Genomic DNA, 24,038 nt, shown 5'->3' with positions numbered 1-24,038 from the left:
AAGCATACAGTTATTTCAAACAAACGTAGATTTTAGGCTGTATATAGAGCGCATACCTTATGAAAAGAGAAGATCCACCTCCTTGCTGATATATCTGAACAAAAGTGTGAATGAGCACTAGGATCAAAAGAGGCCTCATTTTGAGAGATCCTTAAGATCTTGATGGAATTTAGATGAGTTGGACTTTGGGATTGGTCACTGCGAAATCATGGACCAGACCTTCCAAAATCACTTGGCATTGAAGCTGATGTGACGTTTATGCATGTGTGTGTGTGTGTGTGTGTGTGTGTGTGTGTGTTTGTGTGTCTAGGCCTCAGGACTCTAGCTCCAGCCTTTTGTGAATGTGCGCACCAGTGAGTGTGCTCACTCAGTTGTGTGTAATGGTTGTGGGTTCCCATGCATTCACATGGTAATGTGGGCCTAGAATTGAGCCCATGTCCCAGAGATAGAGCTGCAGAGAGACATAGCAAGCTCTCAGCTTCACTTCTTAAGCAATCAGCTTCAGAAGAACGTACTGCTTGTGTGTTTGTGTGTGGTTGCCAGGAGGACAGGTGTGTTTATGAGTTGACTAGAAGTAGGCGAAACCAGAGACTATATGATTAATGCCTTTAGAGTTTCTCTTACGATCCTGGGCAAGTGTTGTACGAGATCATTAGAGTTACAAAACAAACTTTTGATTGGAATGTCGGTATAACTGTATAATTATTGAAAGTTTTTTTGTTGTGTCTTATTAATTTTTTGCTCTTACCATCGTGCCTAAATCTCATTAATTTGATCAATAATATTTTTAAGGAATTATTTATGTTCCCCAAACACGGACAACTTCCCTGGTATTCTGAATTTATAGAGCAGGCCATCATTAATCATGGGGCATACACAGGACAGGAAAACCATGCCTTCAACATCATGCTCTTTCAATAGAGCTTCATATAGGTAGGCACGATTTACTATATGGCCAGTGTCCATGCAGTGTTGAAATGTGCTCTTCATTTAATTCATTTACAGGGTCAAGGTTGTGGCCTCTGTACTGCCCCCCCGGGTGTGTAGGGGCTGCAGAGGAGACTGTCGGGACCACCACAATGGAAAGAGATCAGACACAGTAGCAACATAAATTACTTCTCATGGGCAAACGTGAAAGAATGAGATTGGTAGAAAGAAAGAGACTTTTGTATACAGTAGTTGCTTGGGATTGCCCACTCAACCATTCACACAAACGTTACTGTTAGAGCACACTTTCTTTTGGGTTCCACAGTCCCATTTGCCACTCCCACACAAGAATGTACTTATAATGACTTATTTTACTCTTCTGATATGGCACAGTGGTGCAGTGGGTAGGTAGTATTGTTGCCCCACAGCTCCAGGATCACTGGTTTGATCTTGAGGTTAGGTTACTGTCTGTTCAGAGTTTCACATTTTCTTCCTGTGACCATGTACGTTTCATCCTGGGTCTCTGGTTTTCTCCCATCTCCCAAAAACATATCAGTAAGTGAATGTGTGTGAATATACTACGGCTTTGAAAGCTAAATGTAATATTGCCTAACTTGAGTGTATAGGTAGTTGCGATTTGTATGAGAGATTTTGGATGACTCACATCTTGATTTCTCAACAGTTTTGTCAAGCTCATTTATTGTTTTAGCAAAGGTGTTTGGCTGACTGCATTTATTACATGTCATTGAGTCATTGCTAGGAGTTAACTTCCGGTCGGTTTCAATTCTCATTCTCATAGAGATTCTTTGTACCTGGCTTTTGCTGGAATCGTAAACCTGTGTCAAAATGTTCCAATTAAACTTGTGTAGGGAAAAATCTTGAGAATTTTTATAACAATGATTGTGTGAGAGAAACATAAGAAGAAACCATACTTGTTCATAAAGTTTTAAAGTGTGGTGCGTATTCTGCATTGTACTCAGCTTGGAAGTTGGCAGTCTGATGTTGGAATTACGTGATTTTTGAGCTTGGTGCATTCAAGCTGCAAATTTGGGAGGAAAAATCTGGATGCTTCCATGAAAGTGTGTGTTTTGTTAGCAACAAGCTATCCAGCTAACATTAGTGATCATAAGTTTCTGTGTTTGCTTTCTCAAAACAGTGAATTGTATGGTCTCTCTTATAGATCTCACCAAGTACCGTGTCTGTGTTGATTGAGCTAAAGTTAATACTACTGTAAAGTCATTTGAAGTAGTTACATTTTATTTGCTGTTGTCGGCGTGAGTGGCCACGTTGACATGACGTCATATGCTGAACAAGGGCTTGAGGAAACCTTCTCAACTTTCTGAGTAGAAATTCCAATTTGAGTAGGCATTTCCTTTTATTTTTATTTATTTATTTATTTTAGTCAGAGGTTTCCGAGATTTAGTCAAACACAGCATTAGTATGGTTGGACGCACAGTTTGGTAATGCATTCACTGATATAGTTCAATAATGAAGACCCCTTAAGTAATCTGATGTAATAATTTCTATTAGGCACGGCTGGATGAGCTAGTCTAGGTATTTTAAGCTCTAGAACAGTTCGGAAGATTCAATAAAGTATAATAAATTATCACTCGAAACGATGATGATTTAAAAGTTTTACTTACAGGATCTAGCATCATAAGGGGCATAGAATGGACTGCATCTATTAAATTAAAGCATTTTTACCCATCTGTAGGCAAGTCTCTAGATAAATTAAGTGGCATCTGGTTAGTAGGCTAATCTCTCATTGCTTCTTGAACGAATTAGCAGCATGAAAGCTTTAACTCTGCATGATGTCACTATGAGTTATGTTAAATCTGGGAGGCACTGAATAGTTTCAGTGTTTGCAGGACATGCAAAAATGAAAAATGAAAAACTGTAAACAAGAAAAACTGTAAACTGTGCAGTGGTATAGCCCTGGAATAGCCAGTTCTTGCTGTGAAGTGTTACTAAAGAATATCTGATTCCGCTTGGATTCATTGACTCTAGTTTCTAATCTCCTGCTGCCTGATGAGAAGAAGCAAAGGGCTAGTTTGTCAGTGGACGCTGTGTCAGCTCTTTATGTTTTTACGAAGGTCCATTTTAGGCTTCATTTTTGGAGCTCGCTGATGTAGGAGTGCTGTCCGCTCTACACCATTCCCTCTGTTTTATTCAACTTCAGGGGAGAGAGAAACAGATCAGAGGACAGTCAGAGTGCAATTATATAAGTAAACAGCAATTGTGTGGTCCTCACCAACTTCTATAAACAAATAATATCAGATGACAACAACAAAAAAAAACACACAACAGATTTCAATATGTAGTCATTGTTTCCCCAAAAAGTAAACCAACATTCAGAAACCAGGTGGGGAATAAATAAGTACACCCTATAATTCAATAATGTGGAACCACCTTTAGCATCGATAAATTGAAGTAAATTCTTTGTGTAGGACTTCATCAGTTTTTTGAAGAAAGTTTGGCCCACTCTTCTTTAAAACAGTTTGCTTCAGTTCGTTGATGTTTAAGGGCATTCGTTTATGCAGAGCCCTCTTAAGATCCCATCACAGCATCTCAATGGGGTTGTCTGGGGTCTGGACTTTGACTTGGCCATTCCAAAACCTTGATTTTTTTCTTCTTTAGCCATTCAGATGTCGATTTGCTGGTGTGCTTGGGATGATTGTCCAGGTGTATGGCCCAATTTCAGCCCAGCTTAACCTGCTGGACAGATGGAATATTCTGGTATAAAGTAGGGTTCAGTTTTATCTCCATGATTGCAAGATTCCCAGGTCCTGTGGCTTCAAAACAAGCCAAATTCATAACCCCTCCACCACCATGCTTGACAGTTGGTATGAGGTGTTTGTGGTGATATGCTGTGTTTTTGTTTTTTTCCAAACATGGCACTGTGTATGATGACCTGAAATCTCCACACTGATATCATCAGTCCAAACGATATTGTTCCAGAACTTTTGTCTTTTGCTGCCATATTCTTTTGTGAGAGAAGGGACTTTTTCCTAGCCACTCTTCCATGAAAGCCATAGTTGTTCAGTCTTTTTCTGATTGTGCTGTCATGAACGTAAACATTTAATAAGCTTACAGAGGCCTGTAGATCATATGATGTAGTGCTTGAGTTTTTCTTTATATCTCTGAGCATTAATTGGCCTGAGTTTGGACTGAATTTGCTGGGACACCCACTCCTGGGAAGATGGCAACTGTGTAGAAGACTCTCCATTTGTAAATAGCCCTTTTCACTGTAGAACGGTGAATTTCAAATTGTTTGGAGATGACCTTATAACCCATACATAACTTGCTTACTCTCTTACTCTTTAAATGATTGCGGAAGTAGGAAGTGTGTACTTATTTTTTCCCACCTGGTTTCTGAATGTTGGTTTAGTTTTTGGGAAAAAATTGGCTACATTGTGTTTTTATGTGGTTACCTGAGGTTAATTTTTTGTTTACAGAAGTTGATGAGGACCACCTAGTTGTAGATTATGCCCTGATACAGTAAATTAAAACATAGAATTGAAGGGGAGAGTACTTTCTTTTTCCCATGATTGTATATACTGCACAAAGTGTTTTATTCCAGTGCCCTATTTCTATTCAGTCAACTAATTACATGACATATAACCTCCACAATGTGATGAAAGCCAAAACCATTAGCACAGAAAGGTGGCATATACTAGGTCTCCACATGTAATTTTACATTTACTTTTTGTGTTCATTCAGAGATGACGCTACTGTCGGCCCAGCCTAAATCTCTAGAACCAGTTCCAGCCTCTGCAGCCACCACTGAGGATCCTGAGCAAAGGATGCTAGAGAAAAGGTCAAAGGTCATAGCAGAGCTCCTGCAGACTGAGAGAGATTACATCAAAGACCTGAACATGTGTAAGACAGAAATCATCCTACCCCTACAGAGAAAACAGGTAAATAGAAATACACCACTATATAGTGATATAAATGCTAAGACAGTGAAAAAAATTAGTTTGTAGACACAGAGTTAACTGTTTTGTTGTCTTAAATTAGATGGTTCCAGAGATTTGTAATTATCTATCTTGGTTTTTTCGCCTTTGTTCTTGTCTGAACATAATGCCTATACATTCAGGCCCAGAATGTAGACTTTGATGGGCTCTTTGGCAACATCGACTCTGTAATTGATCTCTCCACACGTCTTGAAGAAGCACTTCAGGACACTGACTCGATAGGTAAGAAAAAGATCTCTAAGTTACAGTGTTGTTGCACATATCTTAATGTTAAAATGAACTGTTTAATGAATGTATCATTTGTTTCTTAGGAAAAGTGTTCCTGGACTTCAAATCAGAACTGGAGGAGGTGTACAAGGTCTATTGTCAGAATCACGATGATGCCATCGCCTTGCTGGAGTCCTATGAGAAAGATGAAAATATTCAGAAACAGGTGCTGGAGTGCCTGGAGAACCTCAGGTTGGTGAGATACGTGCAACTATCTCACTGCATGGTGTTTTATATAACTACCAGAGCATGTTCGAAGAATGACCACGCTAGTTACTATAGCTGCTATTTAATGGCGTTGTTAATTAAAAAGAGGCAGTCTTTGTGTGATGTGATATACACTGTGCACTGGTAGTTCTCATGTTATCTTGCAAAACTTTAGGCCTACTCCCCCAAAACTAATGATGTTACGGATGATTCTAAGTATACACACAAAGATTTTACTTGTGTAGTTCACCAGTTTTCTTGTACAATTTAAATGCCTGAAGGCTTCCTTTAAGCTTGTGTTTAACTCGATAAAAGCAAATATAAGGTGGCACCTGGTGATGGTGTGTTTTCTGATGTTATCAACAAGTTCATGAATTTGAGTAACGCCCAAGCATTTAAAACATTTTCCTTTTGGTTTTGCCTTTTGCCTCATATATATATATATAGTTTGTCATAATGTATTAAAGTATAACCAGAGAACAATGTGAGTTTCTTAATTTCACTCTGCTTGTCACGCTTCTATCTAACATATTTCTTAGTCTGTTTTAAAAGAATCATGTCATTTTTTTTGGATTTTTCCTGTAAACACAGCTCGCCAGGCAAGTGGAAAAGGAATCGGATAGCCCATTTTCTGTACTCAGGCCTAAATCTATTTCCTTCTTTCTCATCAAAGTGATGTTTTTTTGTTTGTTTGTTTGTTTGTTTTTAAACTATTTGTAGATTAGTGTGTTTGGTTGTTCATGGAGCTGACAGGGCTTTGCTTTAGCTGGGCTTCTGTCCGTGCAGTGCAGACTTGGCTCTCCCACTGCGTTCTTTTGAGAGTATTTATGAGCCACGTGAGAGTTTGGGGCCATATGAAGACGACATTTAATTTTTTCGCTCAGTGGGGAGCTGTGTGGGGCCAGTAGAGCCTTGGTGCTCCTCCAAAGTGGGTCACTGATGCCCCATGCTGCCTTGGCGACTGAAAGTTTATTAAACTAACTCAGTCATTTATTTTCTTTTGTATTTGTGATGGTTGCTTGCTTCTTCAATCTTGTTATTGCAGGAAATAACAAATCACTAAAACTCAATTAACTGTTAAAGCTGTACCAAAAAAAAGAACAAGTAATATCTAATACTTTTTGTGATAGCTAGTCTAGCTAGTAGTTATATAGTGTCTAATTATCAAACATAGAAGCAGGTCCCTTAACCTAACATAATCTGTTTTGTCCCATCTCTCTCTTTTTTTCTCCCTTCCTCCTGACAGAACGATATACCATGGGTGGTAAGTCTAAACAAGCTTCTGCATGTGAAGTGCCTGACTGCATGTGTGATGTTTATTAACCCTCATAACCTGTTTGTTTATGTGTGTGCAGCCAAGGGGATTGTGTACTGAGAGTGCTTTTTGTGTTTACTGTATTTTTGTGTTTTGGCTTTTTCTTGTTAGGTCTGTATTCTGACTTGACTTAAGTCTGCACTTTTTAGAACTTTTTGAGTTACAGGTTTAACCTGTGCACATGCATAGTATGTCAAGTCAGAATTTAACCCCAAGTGAAATGTTGGCTTGCTTTTTTATTTTTATTTTATTTTTTACTTTTTTATTTATTGGCAGCTGGCGTTAAGCTGTATGGTGATATGATTTAAATATTAACACAGTCTATAAGCAAATCCCAATCCATTTTGCTGTTTTGCTGTTTTTGTTTCCTTGTGGAACTGTGGAAAAACAACTTGTTCACAATTCCTCAAAAAATGATTACCATATTAGTTATCACTGAATGGAAAAATGCAGTAAGATGCAAACAGTTCATCACTTTTGAAATGGGTTTTTTTATTTTTTTTTAATTATTCCACCAATAATATTAGGTATATTAAAGAGATTAAAAATCTCCCATTTTTAGTAACGTTGCATAACCAGTCACCCCAGTAACTTGTCTCTTTTTTATTCCAGCAGCTAATTAAATGCACATAATCTGATGAAACACAAAACACTTAGCACAGAAAGGTGGCTATTACATATTTATTCAGAGATGACTCTACTGTCAGCCCTGTCTAAATCTCTACATTTGATTCATGAAATATTGTAGATTGGTGTATGAAAAATGACCCATTGTAAAAGGATTACGATGAGAAAGGAATGATATGCGTTGACTGTAGAGGGTCTTATTTAAAAACAAATTTTCCTTTTTTTCAGGGGGAAGACTAACTACATAAACCTGGGTTCATTTCTGATAAAGCCTGTGCAGAGGGTGATGCGTTATCCACTGCTGCTCATGGAGCTTTTGAATGCCACACCAGAGTCGCACCATGATAGAAAGCAGCTTGCAGATGCAATGTCATCCATCAAAGAAATCAACGTCAACATCAATGAGTACAAAAGAAGAAAGGACCTGGGTATGTGTGTGTGTGTGTGTGTGTGTGTGTGTGTGTGTGTGTGTGTGTGTGTGTGTGTGTGTGTGTGTGTGTGAGAGAGCCATGGCCTGAACTTTTGTGCTCCCTGATTTCTTTATGTGAGTATATTGCAGAACCACATAGTTCTAATTCAGCGTTAATGCGAGGCTGCCCTCTACTGTTTATAGTGGTAAAGTACCGGAAAGGAGACGAGGACAGACTCATTGACAAGATCTCCAAACTAAGCATGCACTCTATCATCAAGAAGTCAAACAGAGTGAGCAGTCACCTTAAGCACCTGACTGGAATGGCACCACAGGTATAATCATTTCATTACAACTCCACATCCACATATTGGCAGGCCATCTGTGGGTTTTTGGTTGTTTACTTCTTTTTTCGACCTTCAGCTCAAAGATGAAGCATTTGATGAGGCAGAGAAGCGATTCAGACTCCAGGAGAGATTAATCAAGTCCTTTATCAGGGATATCTCTCTTTATTTGCAACACATACGGGTGAGAATTCTTCTTCAGATAAAACCAGTAATGGCACATTCAAACAACTCCGCACTCGTTTTAATTGATTATACAAGCCGAATTAAGTGTATCCTAGCCTGGTTTGGATGAAAACCTGCAACCATGTTCGATATTTTCAAATAAGACTGGACACCCTTGATCTATACTTTTTTTCTGATGTTTGTCAATGTTGATTACCAGGAGTCAGCCTCTGTGAAGGTGCTGTCAGCCATCAGCTTCTGTGATATCTACACAGAGCGCCAACAGCAGCTGGGTCCTGAGCGCTTCCAGAGAGCCCATCGATGCATCAGTGACAAGCAGTTCACTGAATTTGTGAGTCCGGGCCAGTAGCCTTGATATTTAATCACTTTACATAATTACACAATTGGTATAATCAGTTTTCATAATCAGAGATTCATGCTAAGTGCATGGTGTCTTGCAAAAACAACAACAGCTATATAATAATAGTAATAATAATAATAATAATAGTTTTGTTTTAGTTATATTGTGCATTTCTAACACCGAGAGTTGTGTTACAACCAAAAAAACTATATTTTGTGTGTGTGTGTGTGTGTGTGTGTGAGTAGAAGGAGAGGACAGAGGCTCTGGTCATCTCTCCCCTCACCCAGCTGCTTTCCATGTTTGCTGGTCCACACAAGCTGATCCAGAAGCGATTTGACAAGCTGCTTGACTACAATAACTGTAAGGAGCGAGCAGAGAGGTTGAAAGACAAGCGTGTACAGGAAGAGCTGCAAGCAGCGAGGAATAACTATGAGGCCCTGAATGCCCAGCTGCTGGATGAGCTTCCCAAATTTCTTCGTGCTGCTGAGGAGCTCTTCACCAACTGTATGCAAGGCTTTGCCCAGGCACAGAGAGACTTCATGTTTCTCACACTGGGAGAGCTCACTCCACTCCTGCAGGTGAGGATAGGTTATGAGATAGTAAAGCTATGTGTAGGGCAGCAGTGCTGAGGAAAGATAATAGGGTATCATAGATGATTTTCAAGGCAAAACAGTCCAGGTGAAGTTAGATGCCAGAAGTCTCAATGCACTAACTAGAAACGCCGTATCTGTATCCCAAGACAAGTCACAAAAGCTGTTATTAAGAGTGAATTATGCTGTAAAATGTTTGCCTCCTGATAGCTGTCCGGTATAGGAGGCACGGAAGGGAACCTGGTGTCACTGTTTCAGGAAGAACACAGCCGAGTGCTCCAGCTTTTACAGAGCTTCAGCTTCTTCCCAGAGAACCTGCCCATGCCACGCAAAGCCTACGAAAAGAAAACCCTGGAGAAACAGACTCCCAAGAAGCAGCTTCTAAGCCCTGTGAGTTAGACTTATTTGTAAGAATCAGTCCCAAACACCCCAAGTAGTTAAATAATATTAAAACCTCACTTTTTCCTATTTTTCCTCACTTTCCTCTCATAAACAGCCAAACTGCATAATGCAGACAGATCAGCATCGCACAGGGTTACTTGCTCTCTACGGCCCAGAGAAACTTTTCCAGGCTGAAAGGAATTTTAATGCTGCACAGGACCTCGATGTGTCCATACTGGAGGGGGACATAGTGGGAGTCATCAAACAACAAGACCCCATGGGCAGTCAGAATCGCTGGCTAATAGATAATGGCGGTAAGTATTTAATTGAAGAATGCAGTTTTTACTATTGTTTGTTTTATGTTCATTGTGTAACTAATGTTTTGGCTTTTTGGAATAATTCCTGTCCTTTATTCTTATCCCGTAGTCACAAAGGGCTTTGTTTACAGCTCCTTCTTAAAGCCCTATAATCCACGACAGAGCCATTCAGATGTTTCTATTGAGAGTCACTCTTCCATTGAGTCAGGATATGGTGGCTCCTCCCCTGTGTTCTCACGGCAAAACAGCAACAGCACACTGACATTCAACCATGAGACATCTACCGTCAGCTTCTCTTCGGGCCACACTCAAAACCATGCAACGCTACGCCCGTCTCAGGACTCTGACGTCTCCCACAGGATTCCCCACATCGATACTCCATCACCAAGCTATTTTCCCACCAATCAGAGGGATACCCTTGACTCCACCTACCGGAATTCCTCCAATCAGAAAGAACTGTCTGAGACTGCTGTTCGTAATGCTGCCAATCACAGGGATTATTCTGAGCCTTTGTACCAAAATCCCACCAATTACAGAGATTCCTCTGACTCCAGTCACACTACACCAACTAATCATAGAGACCCCTCCGACTCTTCAGAGACAGACTCTTGTTCCTCCAATAAGAGCTCTAGACATGATGCATCTCAGAGGCACACAGCCTACAGCTCTCAGCAGAGACAGAACGGCGAGTATTCAGTGCAGAAAAGGAGGCCTCAGTACTCTGCTGATGAGTATATAGAGCCTGACCATGAGCTGGATGGGCATCAGGTATACCATTGTTAATTAAAACAGATTCTGGCAAATGTGTCTTTGAGTAATTCAGAAAATAATAGGAAATTTTCATTTTCTTATTACTTACCACTGTCTTTTTGTTTGATTTTTTTTTCAGATATATTATGCTCTTTATTCATTCAATGCACGCTGTGCAAATGAGCTGAGCATTTCGGCAAATCAGAGAGTTCGAATCCTAGAGTTCCAAGATATGAATGGCAACCAGGAGTGGTGGCTGGGTGAGGCTGGAGGACGGCGGGGCTATGTACCTTCCAACTACATCCGCAAGTCCGAGTACACCTGAGCATCATAGCTGTATGAGAGGCAGAGATATATCCAGCTACCACCACAAATAAGCTGAGCTGCAGATCCACGTGGAAGAAAGGACAATGTTGTGCTTTTACACTGTGAGAGATGGGTTGATGAGGTGAATGAGAAAACTGATCACTGCTGCTTTTGGGAATAAAATGTGACTCTACATGACTGCATTTACTGACTTTCTTTTATATTCAGTTTTGGACTTTTACCTCTGATCTCCACATTGTGGCATTCTTGAAGAGCAATTAACACTTTGCGTTTTTGAGTTTGGAGTAAGAATGGGATGACTTGTGTGAAAGCATGCATTATGTTTGAATGAACTATGAATGCCTGCATAGGAGCAGGGCAGAAGAAGTCTAATAATTATGCTAGCACTTACCTGGTTTGCTAATGGAAAAATAGATCATGAAGTAAATGAAATATAATGAAGTGTTAAAACCTGTGTTGGATATGTGAGCATAACACTGGCATGAACCATTACCAGAGAAAGTAAAGTAATGAGAAAGTATGGGTGCATGTTCTCTGGGAGAAAGCAGTGATTTGAGCATGGCATTTTGGAAACATCTAGACTTGCTTGTCAGACAATCAGGCACATCCCTTATTCAAATGTGTATGTGAACACAAGTGTGCAAATCTTCCAAAAACTCAGAACAAGACGCAATATATGCTGAACAATATTTGAGAATCCAAATAAAATGTGAGAGGTGTCTTTTATAAATACAATACTCCCATAATTTTGTACTTTTTCACTTTTTGAATGCAATGTTCCCTACAGTGACCTGTAATTGGGTTTTAGGAGCCAAAGCCACATAGGAGTTTGATCAATAGTGAATTCATCCATTGAGGCCCTAGAGGTCCTTTTGATGCATGCCACTTACCTTAACATGCTATTGATGACTTTTCATCATATTCATCTCTGATGCTGTATAGTAACCATGTATGTACTGTACTCCAGTCACAAGCATCTATTTCTTTCTCATTTGAATAAAACTTGTAGGAAAAACTAATTTAATGACTGAATGAATCTTACACAATAAGGAGACCTTTTACAGATGTGTTTGGCTTCAAATATATACATACATGGCTTCATGTATAAGCATTAACAAAGGAATGTTTTTTAAAAATTAATTAATGGGGTAAAAGTATTTAGAAAGTATTAGTACAAAAAATTATTAGTACTTTGCAAATCCGATGTTGGAAATTACAGCCTTGAGACATCAATGGTAAGTAAAGTCTTAAAGTAAATAGCACTCAATATTTGTTTGCATATCTCTAGCTCACAATAACTGCATCAAGTCGGCTACCAACTGACATCACCAAAATGTAGCATTCTTCTTTAGTGATGCATTTCCAGGCTTGTACTGTAGCTTCTTTCATCTGTTGTTTGTTTTGTGGGGTTCTCCCTTCAGTCTCCTCTTCAGGAGGTAAAATGCATGGGGTCAGTCTATCTCAGGTGATCCAGTACACGTTGCTTGGACGTTTTTTATTTTACTATTTTTTTTTTATGTGATTACCTCTATGTGTTGGCATTCCAAAACCTCCAGGTGTTTTTTGTTTGTTTCTTTCTTTTAAACTTGGTTTAACTACAGGTTTTGGTTATACAACTGTTTACAGAAACCTTAATATCTCAGCTCAGGATGGTCCTAGCTCCTTAGAACAAAAACGTCTCTCTGTCTGATCTAACCTGATCTCTAGAGTACATTTCAGGGTACATGCACATATACAAACATTCTTATTCCTTAGACTTCCTTAAACATTCTTATTCCTTAGACTTAGACTTTTTAGTAATCCTGAAGACCTTGGTTAGCTTGTTCAGGTGTGTTTTGATTAGGGTTGGAGCTAAACTCTGCAGGACAGTGGACCTCGAGGGCCAGATTTGAAGAACCCTGATCTATAATGTTGCTACAGGTGTACAGTTGGAATGTTATATAAACTTGGCCCTAAAAGTAAAACTGTGAGCAATCTTGAGCATTACATTTGGCCTTAAGTTCGAAGTCTAAGGAACAAGAATGCAAAATGTTTATATATGTCCATGTACCATGTAATGTGCTCTAGAGCCAGACCCATATAACCCTAACCCTAACCCTGCAGCTCTCACCTGGTTGAGCCTGGCCAGTACGTGGATGGGAGACCTCCTGAGGAAAACTAAGGTTATTGCTGGAAGTGGTATTAGTGAGACCAGTAGGGCGTGCTCACTCTGTGATCTGTGTGGGGCCTAATGCCCCAGTATAGTGACTGGGACACTATACTGTAAAAAACAGCACCGTCTTTCAGATGAGACGTTAAACCGAGGTCCTGACACTCTGTAGTCATTAAAAATCCCAGGACACGTCTCGTAAAGAGTAGGGGTATAACCCCAGTCTCCTGGGGAAATTCCCCCATTGGCCCATATCTATCATGGCCCCCTAGTAATTTCCATCTGAATTGTCTACATCACTCTCCTTTCCACCATTAGCTAGTGGGCGTTCTGGCACACTATGGCTGCCGTCGCATCATCCAGGTGGATGCTACACACTGGTGGGGATTGAGGAGATTTCCCCTTCATACTATGTAAACAGCTTTGAGTGCCTAAAAAGCACTAAGGAATTAGAGATTAGTTTTTTGTTCCAAGGAGCTAGGACCGTCCTGAGCCAAGATAGATTAGATAGATTACATTAGAATTGGATGTTTCTGTAGATTTCTGAAAGCATTCTGCACCGTGACACTACCTCCACCATGCATGGCCAATGAGCTCATATGATTTGGATCTGAGCAGATTCTTTAATTATCTATCACATTGGTAGAGGTTAATCTTGGTCCCATAACTTTTGTCACTCATCTCTGTTTTTCTTTGCATACTCCAATCTGGCCTTCTGATTTTTATTGCTGATGAGTGGTATGCATCTTGTGGTATGGCCTCTATATTTATAGTTGCAATCAAAATTATTCAACCCCATTGAAAATCAGGTTTATTGTCTAAATTTACAGACTTTCAGCTGTTTGCAATGAATAAATCAAACAAAAGCAATTGAAATAGTTCAACACAACGAATGCTTCAAGTGGTTTCCCCAAATTCAACTGAAAATGCAACTTATAATGATTTCTCCAGTTTCAAAATTATCCAACCCCTTCATGGCAAGCATTTTTTGTACTTAGTAGAGCACCCTTTTGTTGTTATGACCTGCTACAAACAAGATGCATAGCCAGACACCAGCTTCTGGCAGCGTTCCTGAGGAATCTTAACCCATTCTTCATGAGCAATGGCCTCCAGTTCAGTAATATTCTTGGGTTTGCGTGCTGCAACCATCTTCTTCAAATCCCACCAGATATTTTCTATGGGGTTCAATTCAGGTGACTGATGTCCCTGAAGAATCTTCCAGGACTTCTTCTGTAACCAAGGCTTGGTGGAATTTGAGGTATGCTTGGGATCATTGTCCTGTTGGAAGGTCCAATGATGCCCAAGCTTCAGCTTATTCACAGACAGCATGACGTTTTCTCCTAGGATTTCCTGATACTTCAGTGACTCCATCTTGCCTTCCACACGCTGCAGGTTTCCAGTGCCAGAGGATGCAAAGCAGCCCCAGAGCATCACTGAGCCTCCACCATGCTTGACTGTGGACAGAGTGTTCTTTCTTCATTCTTCTTCCTCCAGACATACTGCTCATCCATCGTTCTGAAAAGTTCCAGAGCAGAATCCCAAAACTTCTGTGGCTTATTTATATGATTTTGAGCTGACTTTTCTTGTGCTTTTGGGCCAGTAGTGTTGCACGTCTTGGAGTTCTGGCATGGAAACCTTCTATGTGTATTATACGCCTTAATGTGCTCACTGAAACCTCAGTGCCTGTTGCCATCAAGTCTTGCTGCAGGTCTTTTGCAGTCACTCGAGGGTTTTTCACAACCAGCCTTCTCAGAAAACTGGTTGCAGCCATTGATAGATTCCTTTTTCTGCCCTGTCCAGGTGTTTCATGTATTTCCTGCAACTGGCCAATTCAGGTATTTCATGTGTTCCAGCTCAAGGACACCTGGTGCAGCTAACAAAGCCATTGATTAGTTGCATCTGGTGTGTGTGAGACAACACTTGATTTTCATATTTGTGCTGTTGTGAGGGATTCTATTAAGTCGGTTGAATAACTTTGAATCTGGAGAAATCATTATAAGTTGCATTTTCAGTTGAATTTGGGGAAACCACTTGAAGCATTCGTTGTGTTGAATTATTTCAATTGCGTTTGTTTTATTAGTTCATTGCAAACAGCTGAAAGTCTGTCAATTTTGATAATAAACCTGATTTGCAGTGGGGTTGAATAATTTTGAATGCAGCTGTAAGCTCTCAAAGTCTTCTTAGAATGGTGGATTGGGATACCTTCACCCCTGCCCTGTGGAGGTTGTTGGTGAGGTCAGTGACATGTAAAATTCAATCATGAGATCAAAGGGCCGATTCTGAGTAAACATTGCATGTGGACCTGGCCACTGACCTACAGGAGAGAGAAGTTTGTCAGAGCACACATCACAGCAATTTCCAGAAATGAACCAGTTAACTCATTTGCCCAACATGGAAAAATACCCATGTCTAAATTTACACATGAATTATATCATATACAGCAAGGAACAAAACGAGGTCAAACGCCATAAATGCTAGAGTATACCCAAGACTTTAAACAGAATAAAGGGGTTTTGTAGTGATTGCAGGGGCACAAGGTTGGACATAAATCCATGAAGAAAAATAAATGCATTAAGCTAATGATTAACAGCTGGAGAGGTGAGACATGTATGTTTGATTCCTCCATCCAAGAGTTGAATGATCGTTGCCTACATTTTCAGGACTGTGGTGATTTCTTCCCTGTAATCCTGTGACCAATACTGGCAGTGCCATGCTCCCATTATTTTTCTTACTGCTGAGCCTGCAGAGTCTTAACCAGCCAGCAGCAGCAGAAAATGAGGTATGTAGCAAATATGAAAATCACTTTGCCTAAATATTAAGTATGCATTAGACTGATGTTTTTGAAGAAGAGTACAAAGAGTGGACTCAGTTTGCATAATGACAATTCTTATGTCCATGAGAAATAAACTTATTCTGCAAGTTGACTATTATTGGACTGCCAGTTAATAGATGTTAATGGAGGACCGAAGCTGAAAATGTTTACTAAATTGTAGTTATTATATAATTATACCCCATATCACACTGCTCCTCACTGCTCACTATACTACAGTGTACATTTGGCTCAGTCGTTAGCGCTTTCTTCAGGTTCACCAAAACCTTTCACAGTCAAGTTGACTTTTTGGTTCATGCAGAATCTGTTTGAATGTGTACTGAATATTCAATGTTGAAATTGTGTACTCTTTCAGAGACTTTTATTGAAGGTTAAAGATGGTATAGCTGAAGGTGAGGTTTATTATTATCTCATTTTAATAAAAACACTTACCTTCATTAAAAACTGACCCTCATTCACAAGCTTCTCATTTCATTGAGCTTAAGTGCCTTTCTTATCAACCTAGAGTTTTTTTTATAATTGTTTTAGATCCAGCACCAGCATCTAACGAGACCTCTGATGACTACTATGAAGAATCTCCTGATAATGAGCAAACTAATACCAACTCACAATGGTTGAATGAATTAATTGAAGAGACAGGTAACAGATAACCGGGAATTTATAGTGCCATTTGGAATTATTGGGACTTGTGATAAATAGTACTGTAAAAAGGATGGCATGGTGGCAAAGCAGGTAGTGTTGTCACCTCATGGCTCCGGGGTTCTTGGTTTGATGTTGAGCTTGGGTTACTGCCTGTGCAGAGTTTCTGTGCATATTCTCCCTGTTTCTAGATTCTGTTCCTGCTTTCTCCCAGAGAATGATTTTTAATTTTCAGGTTTTTTTTGCTCTGGCATGCAAATGTCGGTTTTACATACTAGACCAAGACTAGTACCTTTCCAAATCCTGGAAACATTTCTTAATAAGACTCATCATATATTTTCCTCTCTCTTTCCTGTCCTCTGCTGCAGACACACTCCATTACATTCAGCTTGTGCCGAAGTCATTCAGTGTGGTCAACAAGCTTTTTAACTAAACTGTATTTTTTTTTATCTCTGCATATCATCTCAGTAGCGTGTACAATGATACCAATCCTCAAGGCACTGAGGATAATCAATAATCAATAGATATCACAGATAATCAATCTGGATCCAAAAAAACCTATGCAAAACATGTACATATTTATTATTATTTAACAAGACATATATCAGAATAACATAACATTCTTATTTCTCTCTCTCTCTCTTTCACCCTCTTGCTTTCTCTCAGATGAGTGTGATCCAAATCCCTGTTACAACAACGGTGTATGTGAGAATGACGGCGATGGTGATTTCAAATGCAGTTGCCCTCGGCCTTTTAAGGGCAAAAGGTGTCAAACTTGTGAGAGATCAATGTTTTTTTTTTGCTTTGTTTGTTTACCATTCCTATTTATTTAAAAAGAAAGTTCTTGGAACATTAGTTTATGGGTTTGTCTGTTTTTCAGATATAAATGTGTGTAAGAATGTCAGATGTGGCCGTGGCGAATGCGTTATTACTGACGAAGAACCCTTTTATGCGTGCAAGTGTATTGCCCCGTTCCAGCCTCCATACTGCAGGAGACGTGAGTGTGATTAGTCTTTCTCAGTGATAATGACAGGAAGCGATCAGTTTTTGTATCAGTGCTTACACAAGTTCAATAAATAGTCAATGTTAATTCATTTATTAAAATCTTTTTTGAGAACCAGATTAATTTTGAATTGGAAAACTGTTTATTTTTATTGCAAGGGTATTGTAAGGACAATATAAAAGTCTTAAGTTGTTCTGTTTTAGCCTCAGCCTGTAATCCCAGTCCCTGTCTGAATGGTGGAACTTGTGTAAAGGGTCGTACAAGAGCTGAGTTCCACTGCAAGTGTCCTGAAAACTACAGTGGACAGTTCTGCCAAGTTGGTAATGTGGCCTATTATCATTCAGTCAATACTTTTTAAAATGATTTATTATTTTGTTTTCCAATATTCTGCTGATTAACTGTGTGTGTCTAAGGCCCTGATGATTGTTATGAGGGAGACGGGTCATCATACAGAGGTTTCGTCAGTGAAACGGTATCTGGACATGAGTGTCTGCCTTGGAATTCTCATCTTATAGCATTTTCTGCTGCTGAAAATAATGATGATAATGAGGTTGAAGAGGAGGATGATGGAATTGGAGAGCATAACTATTGCAGGTCAGGTGTGTGTGTGTGTGTGTGTGTGTGTGTGTGTGTGTGTGTGTGTCTGTGTGTGTGTCTGTGTGTGTGTCTGTGTGTGTGTGTGTGTGTGTGTGTGTGTGTGTGTGTGTGTGTGTGCAAGCAAAAGAAAAAAAAAATACAAATCTGATATAGTGCCTTACATTCACCCACTTGATCTTTTCCATATTTTGACATGTTGCAACCTGGAACTAAATCTATACAAAATAACCCATATATTCACGCAGGGAGGAAATGTATTTAGTTTGCAAACTTACTCACAAATTAAAAACCGTCAAATTTGTGATTGCATAAGTGTTCACCCCAGTTGCTTTACAACCACTAAATTACTTATGGTGTAATCAGTTGCCATCAGAAGTCACATAATTAGTTGAAAGGAGTCCACCTGTGTGCAATTAAAGTGTTATCTCAATATAAATACACATGTTCCAGGAAGGCATCAGAGTTTGTTAGATAACATTCCTAAACAAACAGTATCAAGTTCAAGGAGCTATCAATGTGATATGATCAGTTGATCAATATGATCAATATAAGTCTGCAGTGAACGGAAAGTATCTGGTATCAGGTATTAGTTTAAAAAAAAAATATCCCAAACTTTTAATATTCCATAGAGCACCATTAAATGCATAATTAAAAAATAAAAAGAACATGGCACATCCACATCCCAGTGACGTGGTAAGGAAAAGTCTGAGAAGCCACAAGGAGTGGTAATGCTTAACTTGATGTTACCATCACCATGCTTCAGTGTGTGGATGATGTTCTCATGGAGAAGTGCAGTGTTGGGTTTCTGCCAAACATTGCATTATGTGCAAGGCCAAAAAGTTACATTTTAATATCAGGAGAAACTTCTCACATGTGTTTGCTGAGTCTCTAACATGACTTTGTGCAAACTCCAAACCGGAATTTGGCTTGCAACTCTTTTATACAGTCCATTAGTGCGTCCAGATTATGGTTGTCCTGTGACGATTTCTCTAGCTTCTTTACAGGTACCCTTAGCCTCTTGGATGCTTCTCTGACTTATTTCCTCCTTACCTGGCCACTGATATTTACAGTTCATTTTAGTCATTTTAGGATCACATGACAGTTTAAAAGCAAACGGACCCCATTTAAGTAATTATGCGACTTCTGACGGAAACTGGTGGCACCAGATCTAATTTAGGGGTTTAGGGGTTCAATCCACATAAAATAACAATGTTTGTGATTTTTTCACTTGTATATAATTTTGAAAACTACTGTATATTGACCCACCACCCAGCACGTCAATACTATGTACAATTATATTATATTACTATTATTATAATAATATACTATTATTTGGTGGGCACGATGGCTTAGTGGTTAGCATTTTTCCCTCGCACCTCCAGTGTTTGGGGTTGAAATCCCATCTCCACACTGTGTGTGTGGAGTTTGCATGTTCTCCCCCTGCTTCGGTGGTTTCCTTCAGGTACTCTGGTTGCCTCCCCAGTCCAAAAATGTGTTGTAGGCTGATTGGCATTTCCAAAATGTCCATAGTGTGTGAATGTGTGTGTGTGATTGTGCCCTGCGATGGGTTGGCACTCTGTCCACTGTGTCCCCCGCCTTGTGCCCTGAGTTCCCTGGGATAGGCTCCAGGCTCCCAAGTGACCCTGTGTATGGAAAATGGATGGATGGACTATTATTTGGTGTAGATTCCTGGCATATAATTTCAATGAATCAATTTTAATATCAGATAACATTACAAAATGTGGAAAATTTTAAGTGAATGAATACATATGCAAGTCACTATAAATGTATAAGTATTGGACATTCCTTTGTCCAGGAACCCAGATGGGGATATCCACCCTTGGTGTTTCATCAGATTCAATAACACATTGTTCTGGGATGAATGTAATGTCACACACTGCCCTGAACCAGGTACACATCCTTCATTGTTTATTTTTTGGATCCCACCCTCCCTCTGTCCACCCCCTCTACTTACCACACACCCAGCTGACCCAGCTGTAATAACATTCATCATATTCTTACAGTTTTAACCCCAACTGAGCCAACAACTAATGAAGAGGCAGAACATGTAACAATCACCACGCCTGCTCCAGAAAATGAGTTCACGGTTTGTGGAAAGCTATGGCCAAGTAGGATTACACCTAGGATCTTTGGTGGGAGAAAAACCAAGCCTGGAACGCATCCCTGGCAGGCCTCAGTGCAGAGGCGCCCCAGAAATAGCACTCATCCTTTCATTCATGACTGCGGGGGAATTGTCCTCAACTCCTGCTGGATCCTCACTGCTGCTCATTGCATGTACGTGTTGACAACCATAGTGTGTAGCCAACTAAACCAAAAAAAAGAACAAATTATCAATGAAACCTAGAGTTAAAATATAAAATTCATTGTGTTATGCAAATAAATTATATTCTTGTGTGTGTGTGTGTGTGTGTGTGTGTGTGTGTGTGTGTGTGTGTGTGTGTGTGTGACTTAACAGAGACAAAACATATGAGATGCAGGTGGTTCTGGGTGGGGTGGATCTGGACAAGCATGAGGCAGCAGATCAGATTTTGGCAGTTGAAAAATATATTGTGCATGACAACTACACCGAAATTGACGATGTCCAGTATAATGATATAGGTCATCTACTAAAACATTTTAGTACACATATTACAATTTTAATACTATCATAATATTCTATCATAATATTTTAATATCACAAAAGTGTGTTAAATTGTGAGAAATATGCCTTATAATTTTTGTTTCATGTTTGGTTTCACAAAGCCATATTTTATCAGCATATTATCTTAGCTACAAGGGTGGCTTTGAGATTTTCAAGTTAAAATGTCAGTCAAATTTGTGGAGGGGAAAAAATGCTAAATTTTATTTTAGTGTTGATCACTTTTTAACTAACTAACTAATGCCATTCATCTTGTTTGTTTATAAGCCCTGCTCAAACTGAAGGCTGTGTCTGAAGATGGACTTTGTGCCAGAGAAACCAGGTTTGTTAAAGCTGCCTGTCTGCCCCCTGGCCCTTTTCCTGATGGGATGGAATGCTCTATATCAGGCTATGGAGTCACTGAGAAAGGTGTGGCTTCTCTCTCTCTCTCTCTCTCTCTCTCTCTCTCTCTCTCTCTCTCTCTCTCTCTCTCTCTCTCTCTCTCCCTCTCTCTCTCTCTCTCTCCTTTCCCCTTACCTCTTATTTGCTTGATCATGAGCTTTCCTCTTCTGATTAACACCAAATCAAGTCCTGTTTTCCTGTCTTTGTTCTTGAAGATGAGAGCGGTTCCAGGCAGTTGCTGGACACAAAAGTCCTCCTGATTAACCAGAACCGCTGCATGGCTCCTAATGTTCTTGGTAAAGTGTTGGATGACAGCATGTTCTGTGCTGGACGAATGCAAGGAGGGGTTGATGCCTGCCAGGTGTGTATTTATGTGTGGTGGTGACTAGAATGGAGAATACATACAGTAATGTGTAAAAGTTTTAGGCACACTATTTTTTTAAGTACAAACTTTGTTATAGATTATTTATTTTATGATTTATACATACAATAATTTTAGATTCCCAAACATTAGTTTTCTTGCGCAAAATTAAATGTTACAGAAACAATTTGTATGTCAGTAAAGAAAGCAGCATATTACATAAGAGACCACTTTTCAGATGAAAAAAAAAAACAAAAACACAATGAAGGTTGCTGGGTTTTGCTGCAAATATAAGAAGCAAGTGCGACAATCAAAGTTTCCAGAAGAACCGTGACAGGTTCTGCAACATCCTCAATAAATCTTACAGCTCATTTCCTAAATTTACAACAACAACAACAAAAAATTAAATGTTTTAGTGTTTAAAAAAACAAAGTTTTCACATTGACACTAACCTTAAAGCTACTGGGACCAATAAACAGGTCCAGACTTACAATCCTCGCTCAACAATGTCATTGATTTAATTACGCTGTAATTCCTGAATAATTAATAGTGGTTATGGAATAATATGTACCTAAGATAAATTAAAGCAATAGAAAGCAAAATATCGCAGTGATTTTATTCACAATAACACACAAAAATGAGTGTTCTATTGCTTTAAATAACAGTTTACAAAATAAAGAATAAAGTCAAGCAAACTATATTCTTTTCTTCCTCTACAAAAAAGTGGATGGTTGCTATTAATAATAATAATTTCTTCTGAGTATGGCCAAAGTAAGCTGCAGGATACAAGTTATACTTTAAATTATCTTTTCTAATACATCCATAATTTATGTGTTTTTGTATTGATTATGGTATGGTTAATGTAATCATTATTGTTACCTGTGCTATGTGGAATGTTGCAGATTTTTTTTTGGAAAAGCAAACAAAGAAAAAAAGCAAACTTGTCTTTATATAACAGCGTGGCTAGAACATTGGTTTGGTTCAACCAATCACTTTAGGTGAATAGAACTAACTGTGAATTAAACTTAATATGCTGACAGTTTTAGGGATATAATGTGTCCATGTATTAATGTATGCCTATTATTATTATATTATTATAATTTTATTTCTGTAGTTATTTTTCTACCTTTTTCTCTTTATAGGGAGATTCTGGAGGCCCACTGGTCTGTAAGCAGAACGGCACACAATATATCTATGGAGTGGTGAGCTGGGGTGACGGCTGTGGCAAGAAGAATAAACCTGGCGTTTATGCCCGTGTCACTCAATTTCTTGACTGGATCAAAGAAAAGATGCACTCCACGTAAAACTGGGCCACACTTTGATTGATGTACATTGTACATGACAAAGTGACATATATTATCCAGTTCATGGCCATAAATCATACACCAAGCAATAAGTAATCTACTTATAAAGTTTGAACTGTGAGACATCTGTATTATAAAATCTCCACAATCTAACTGTCATTACACAAATCAGTTTTTCATTTCATCATTATGGAATGCTTTAAGCAATAATTAAAGTTTTGTTCATCAAAACAGCTCACTGAAACCTGTTTTTTGGTTTGTTTGTTTTTTTAAATACACTGTTATATGGATGACTGACTTTTATCCCCATGGCAGTGCCATGGGGCCATATTCATGGTTAAGTTATGTGTACATAGTGAGGATTTAATATCAGTATTTAGTATCCATTCGAAAAACCCTGTCTTGGACGCTTCTACTCACAAACAGAAAAAACTCTGGCAACTTCTGAGGTGTGAATTACATCCAGGTTATTTGTGCAATTTGAAATCATCAACCAGAAAACAAAAAGACTTAAGCAGCTGCATAATTCATCTGTGAATGTATGTAACTTTCGCTGTGTAAATATTGACTTTTGTTGTGTAACTTGGACTTAAGTTCTCAACTCTGTGTAAAGACTTTATGGAAAACAGTATCCTCGAGATAACAGCAGACATGAACTTTTTATTTGTGCTTAAGGCATTGCCCAATCAGTTTGTAACAAAACATTTTCAATACATTGCAGCTTTCCAGGTCATGCAGCTCACTGTTCAGGAAAAGAAAAATAGAGAGAGACACCATAAATACATATGGGACAACAGCACTAAGGTGTGCCGCGTTATTCATTACCCTTTTAGATCATACCCAATCTCCTCCCTTACAAACTTTGTTATAGATTATTTATTTTATGATTTATACATACAATAATTTTAGATTCACAAACATTAGTTTTCTTGCGCAAAATTAAATGTTACGGAAACAATTTGTATGTCAGTAAAGAAAGCAGCATATTACATAAGAGACCACTTTTCAGACGAAAAAAACAAACAAAAACACAATGAAGGTTGCTGGGTTTTGCTGCAAATATAAGAAGCAAGTGCGACAATCAAAGTCTCCAGAAGAACCGTGACAGGTTCTGCAACATCCTCAATAAAACTTACAGCTCATTTCCTAAATTT

General features: G+C 39.0%; 2 protein-coding genes across 4 annotated transcripts in view; both read left to right on the top strand.

The window, feature by feature from the left end:
- Nucleotides 1-11,980, top strand: part of dnmbp (dynamin binding protein) — a 40,143-nt gene extending 28,163 nt beyond the window's left edge. For 2 of the 3 annotated variants that reach the window (XM_017483157.3, XM_017483159.3), the window contains 13 exons: nt 4,648-4,844; nt 5,024-5,123; nt 5,213-5,360; nt 6,622-6,639; nt 7,546-7,745; nt 7,931-8,061; nt 8,150-8,254; nt 8,456-8,587; nt 8,842-9,174; nt 9,397-9,576; nt 9,683-9,881; nt 9,994-10,652; nt 10,774-11,980. In XM_017483157.3, coding sequence (XP_017338646.1) covers nt 4,648-4,844; nt 5,024-5,123; nt 5,213-5,360; nt 6,622-6,639; nt 7,546-7,745; nt 7,931-8,061; nt 8,150-8,254; nt 8,456-8,587; nt 8,842-9,174; nt 9,397-9,576; nt 9,683-9,881; nt 9,994-10,652; nt 10,774-10,959 — 2,588 coding nt within the window. In that variant the 3' untranslated portion in view covers nt 10,960-11,980. The remainder of the gene's footprint in view (nt 1-4,647; nt 4,845-5,023; nt 5,124-5,212; nt 5,361-6,621; nt 6,640-7,545; nt 7,746-7,930; nt 8,062-8,149; nt 8,255-8,455; nt 8,588-8,841; nt 9,175-9,396; nt 9,577-9,682; nt 9,882-9,993; nt 10,653-10,773) is intronic. The other variant, XM_017483158.3, reaches the window with a different exon arrangement.
- A 3,568-nt stretch (nt 11,981-15,548) lies between these two features.
- On the top strand, nt 15,549-23,128 carry LOC108273724 (hyaluronan-binding protein 2). The gene is made up of 13 exons (XM_017483166.3): nt 15,549-15,889; nt 16,296-16,332; nt 16,469-16,579; nt 17,246-17,356; nt 17,460-17,576; nt 17,786-17,902; nt 17,996-18,176; nt 19,996-20,090; nt 20,204-20,474; nt 20,656-20,798; nt 21,106-21,246; nt 21,435-21,580; nt 22,723-23,128. Exons 1-13 carry the CDS (start codon nt 15,821-15,823, stop codon nt 22,882-22,884), a joined length of 1,701 nt encoding a protein of 566 aa, XP_017338655.2. The 5' UTR covers nt 15,549-15,820; the 3' UTR covers nt 22,885-23,128.
- Nucleotides 23,129-24,038: the final 910 nt, after the last annotated feature.

Source organism: Ictalurus punctatus, chromosome 13 (genome assembly GCF_001660625.3).
Source record: "Ictalurus punctatus breed USDA103 chromosome 13, Coco_2.0, whole genome shotgun sequence".
NCBI classification, from domain to species: Eukaryota; Metazoa; Chordata; class Actinopteri; order Siluriformes; family Ictaluridae; genus Ictalurus; species Ictalurus punctatus.
The sequence above is the reverse complement of the archived record's forward strand: the minus strand, read 5'-3'. Positions and strand labels throughout refer to the sequence as shown.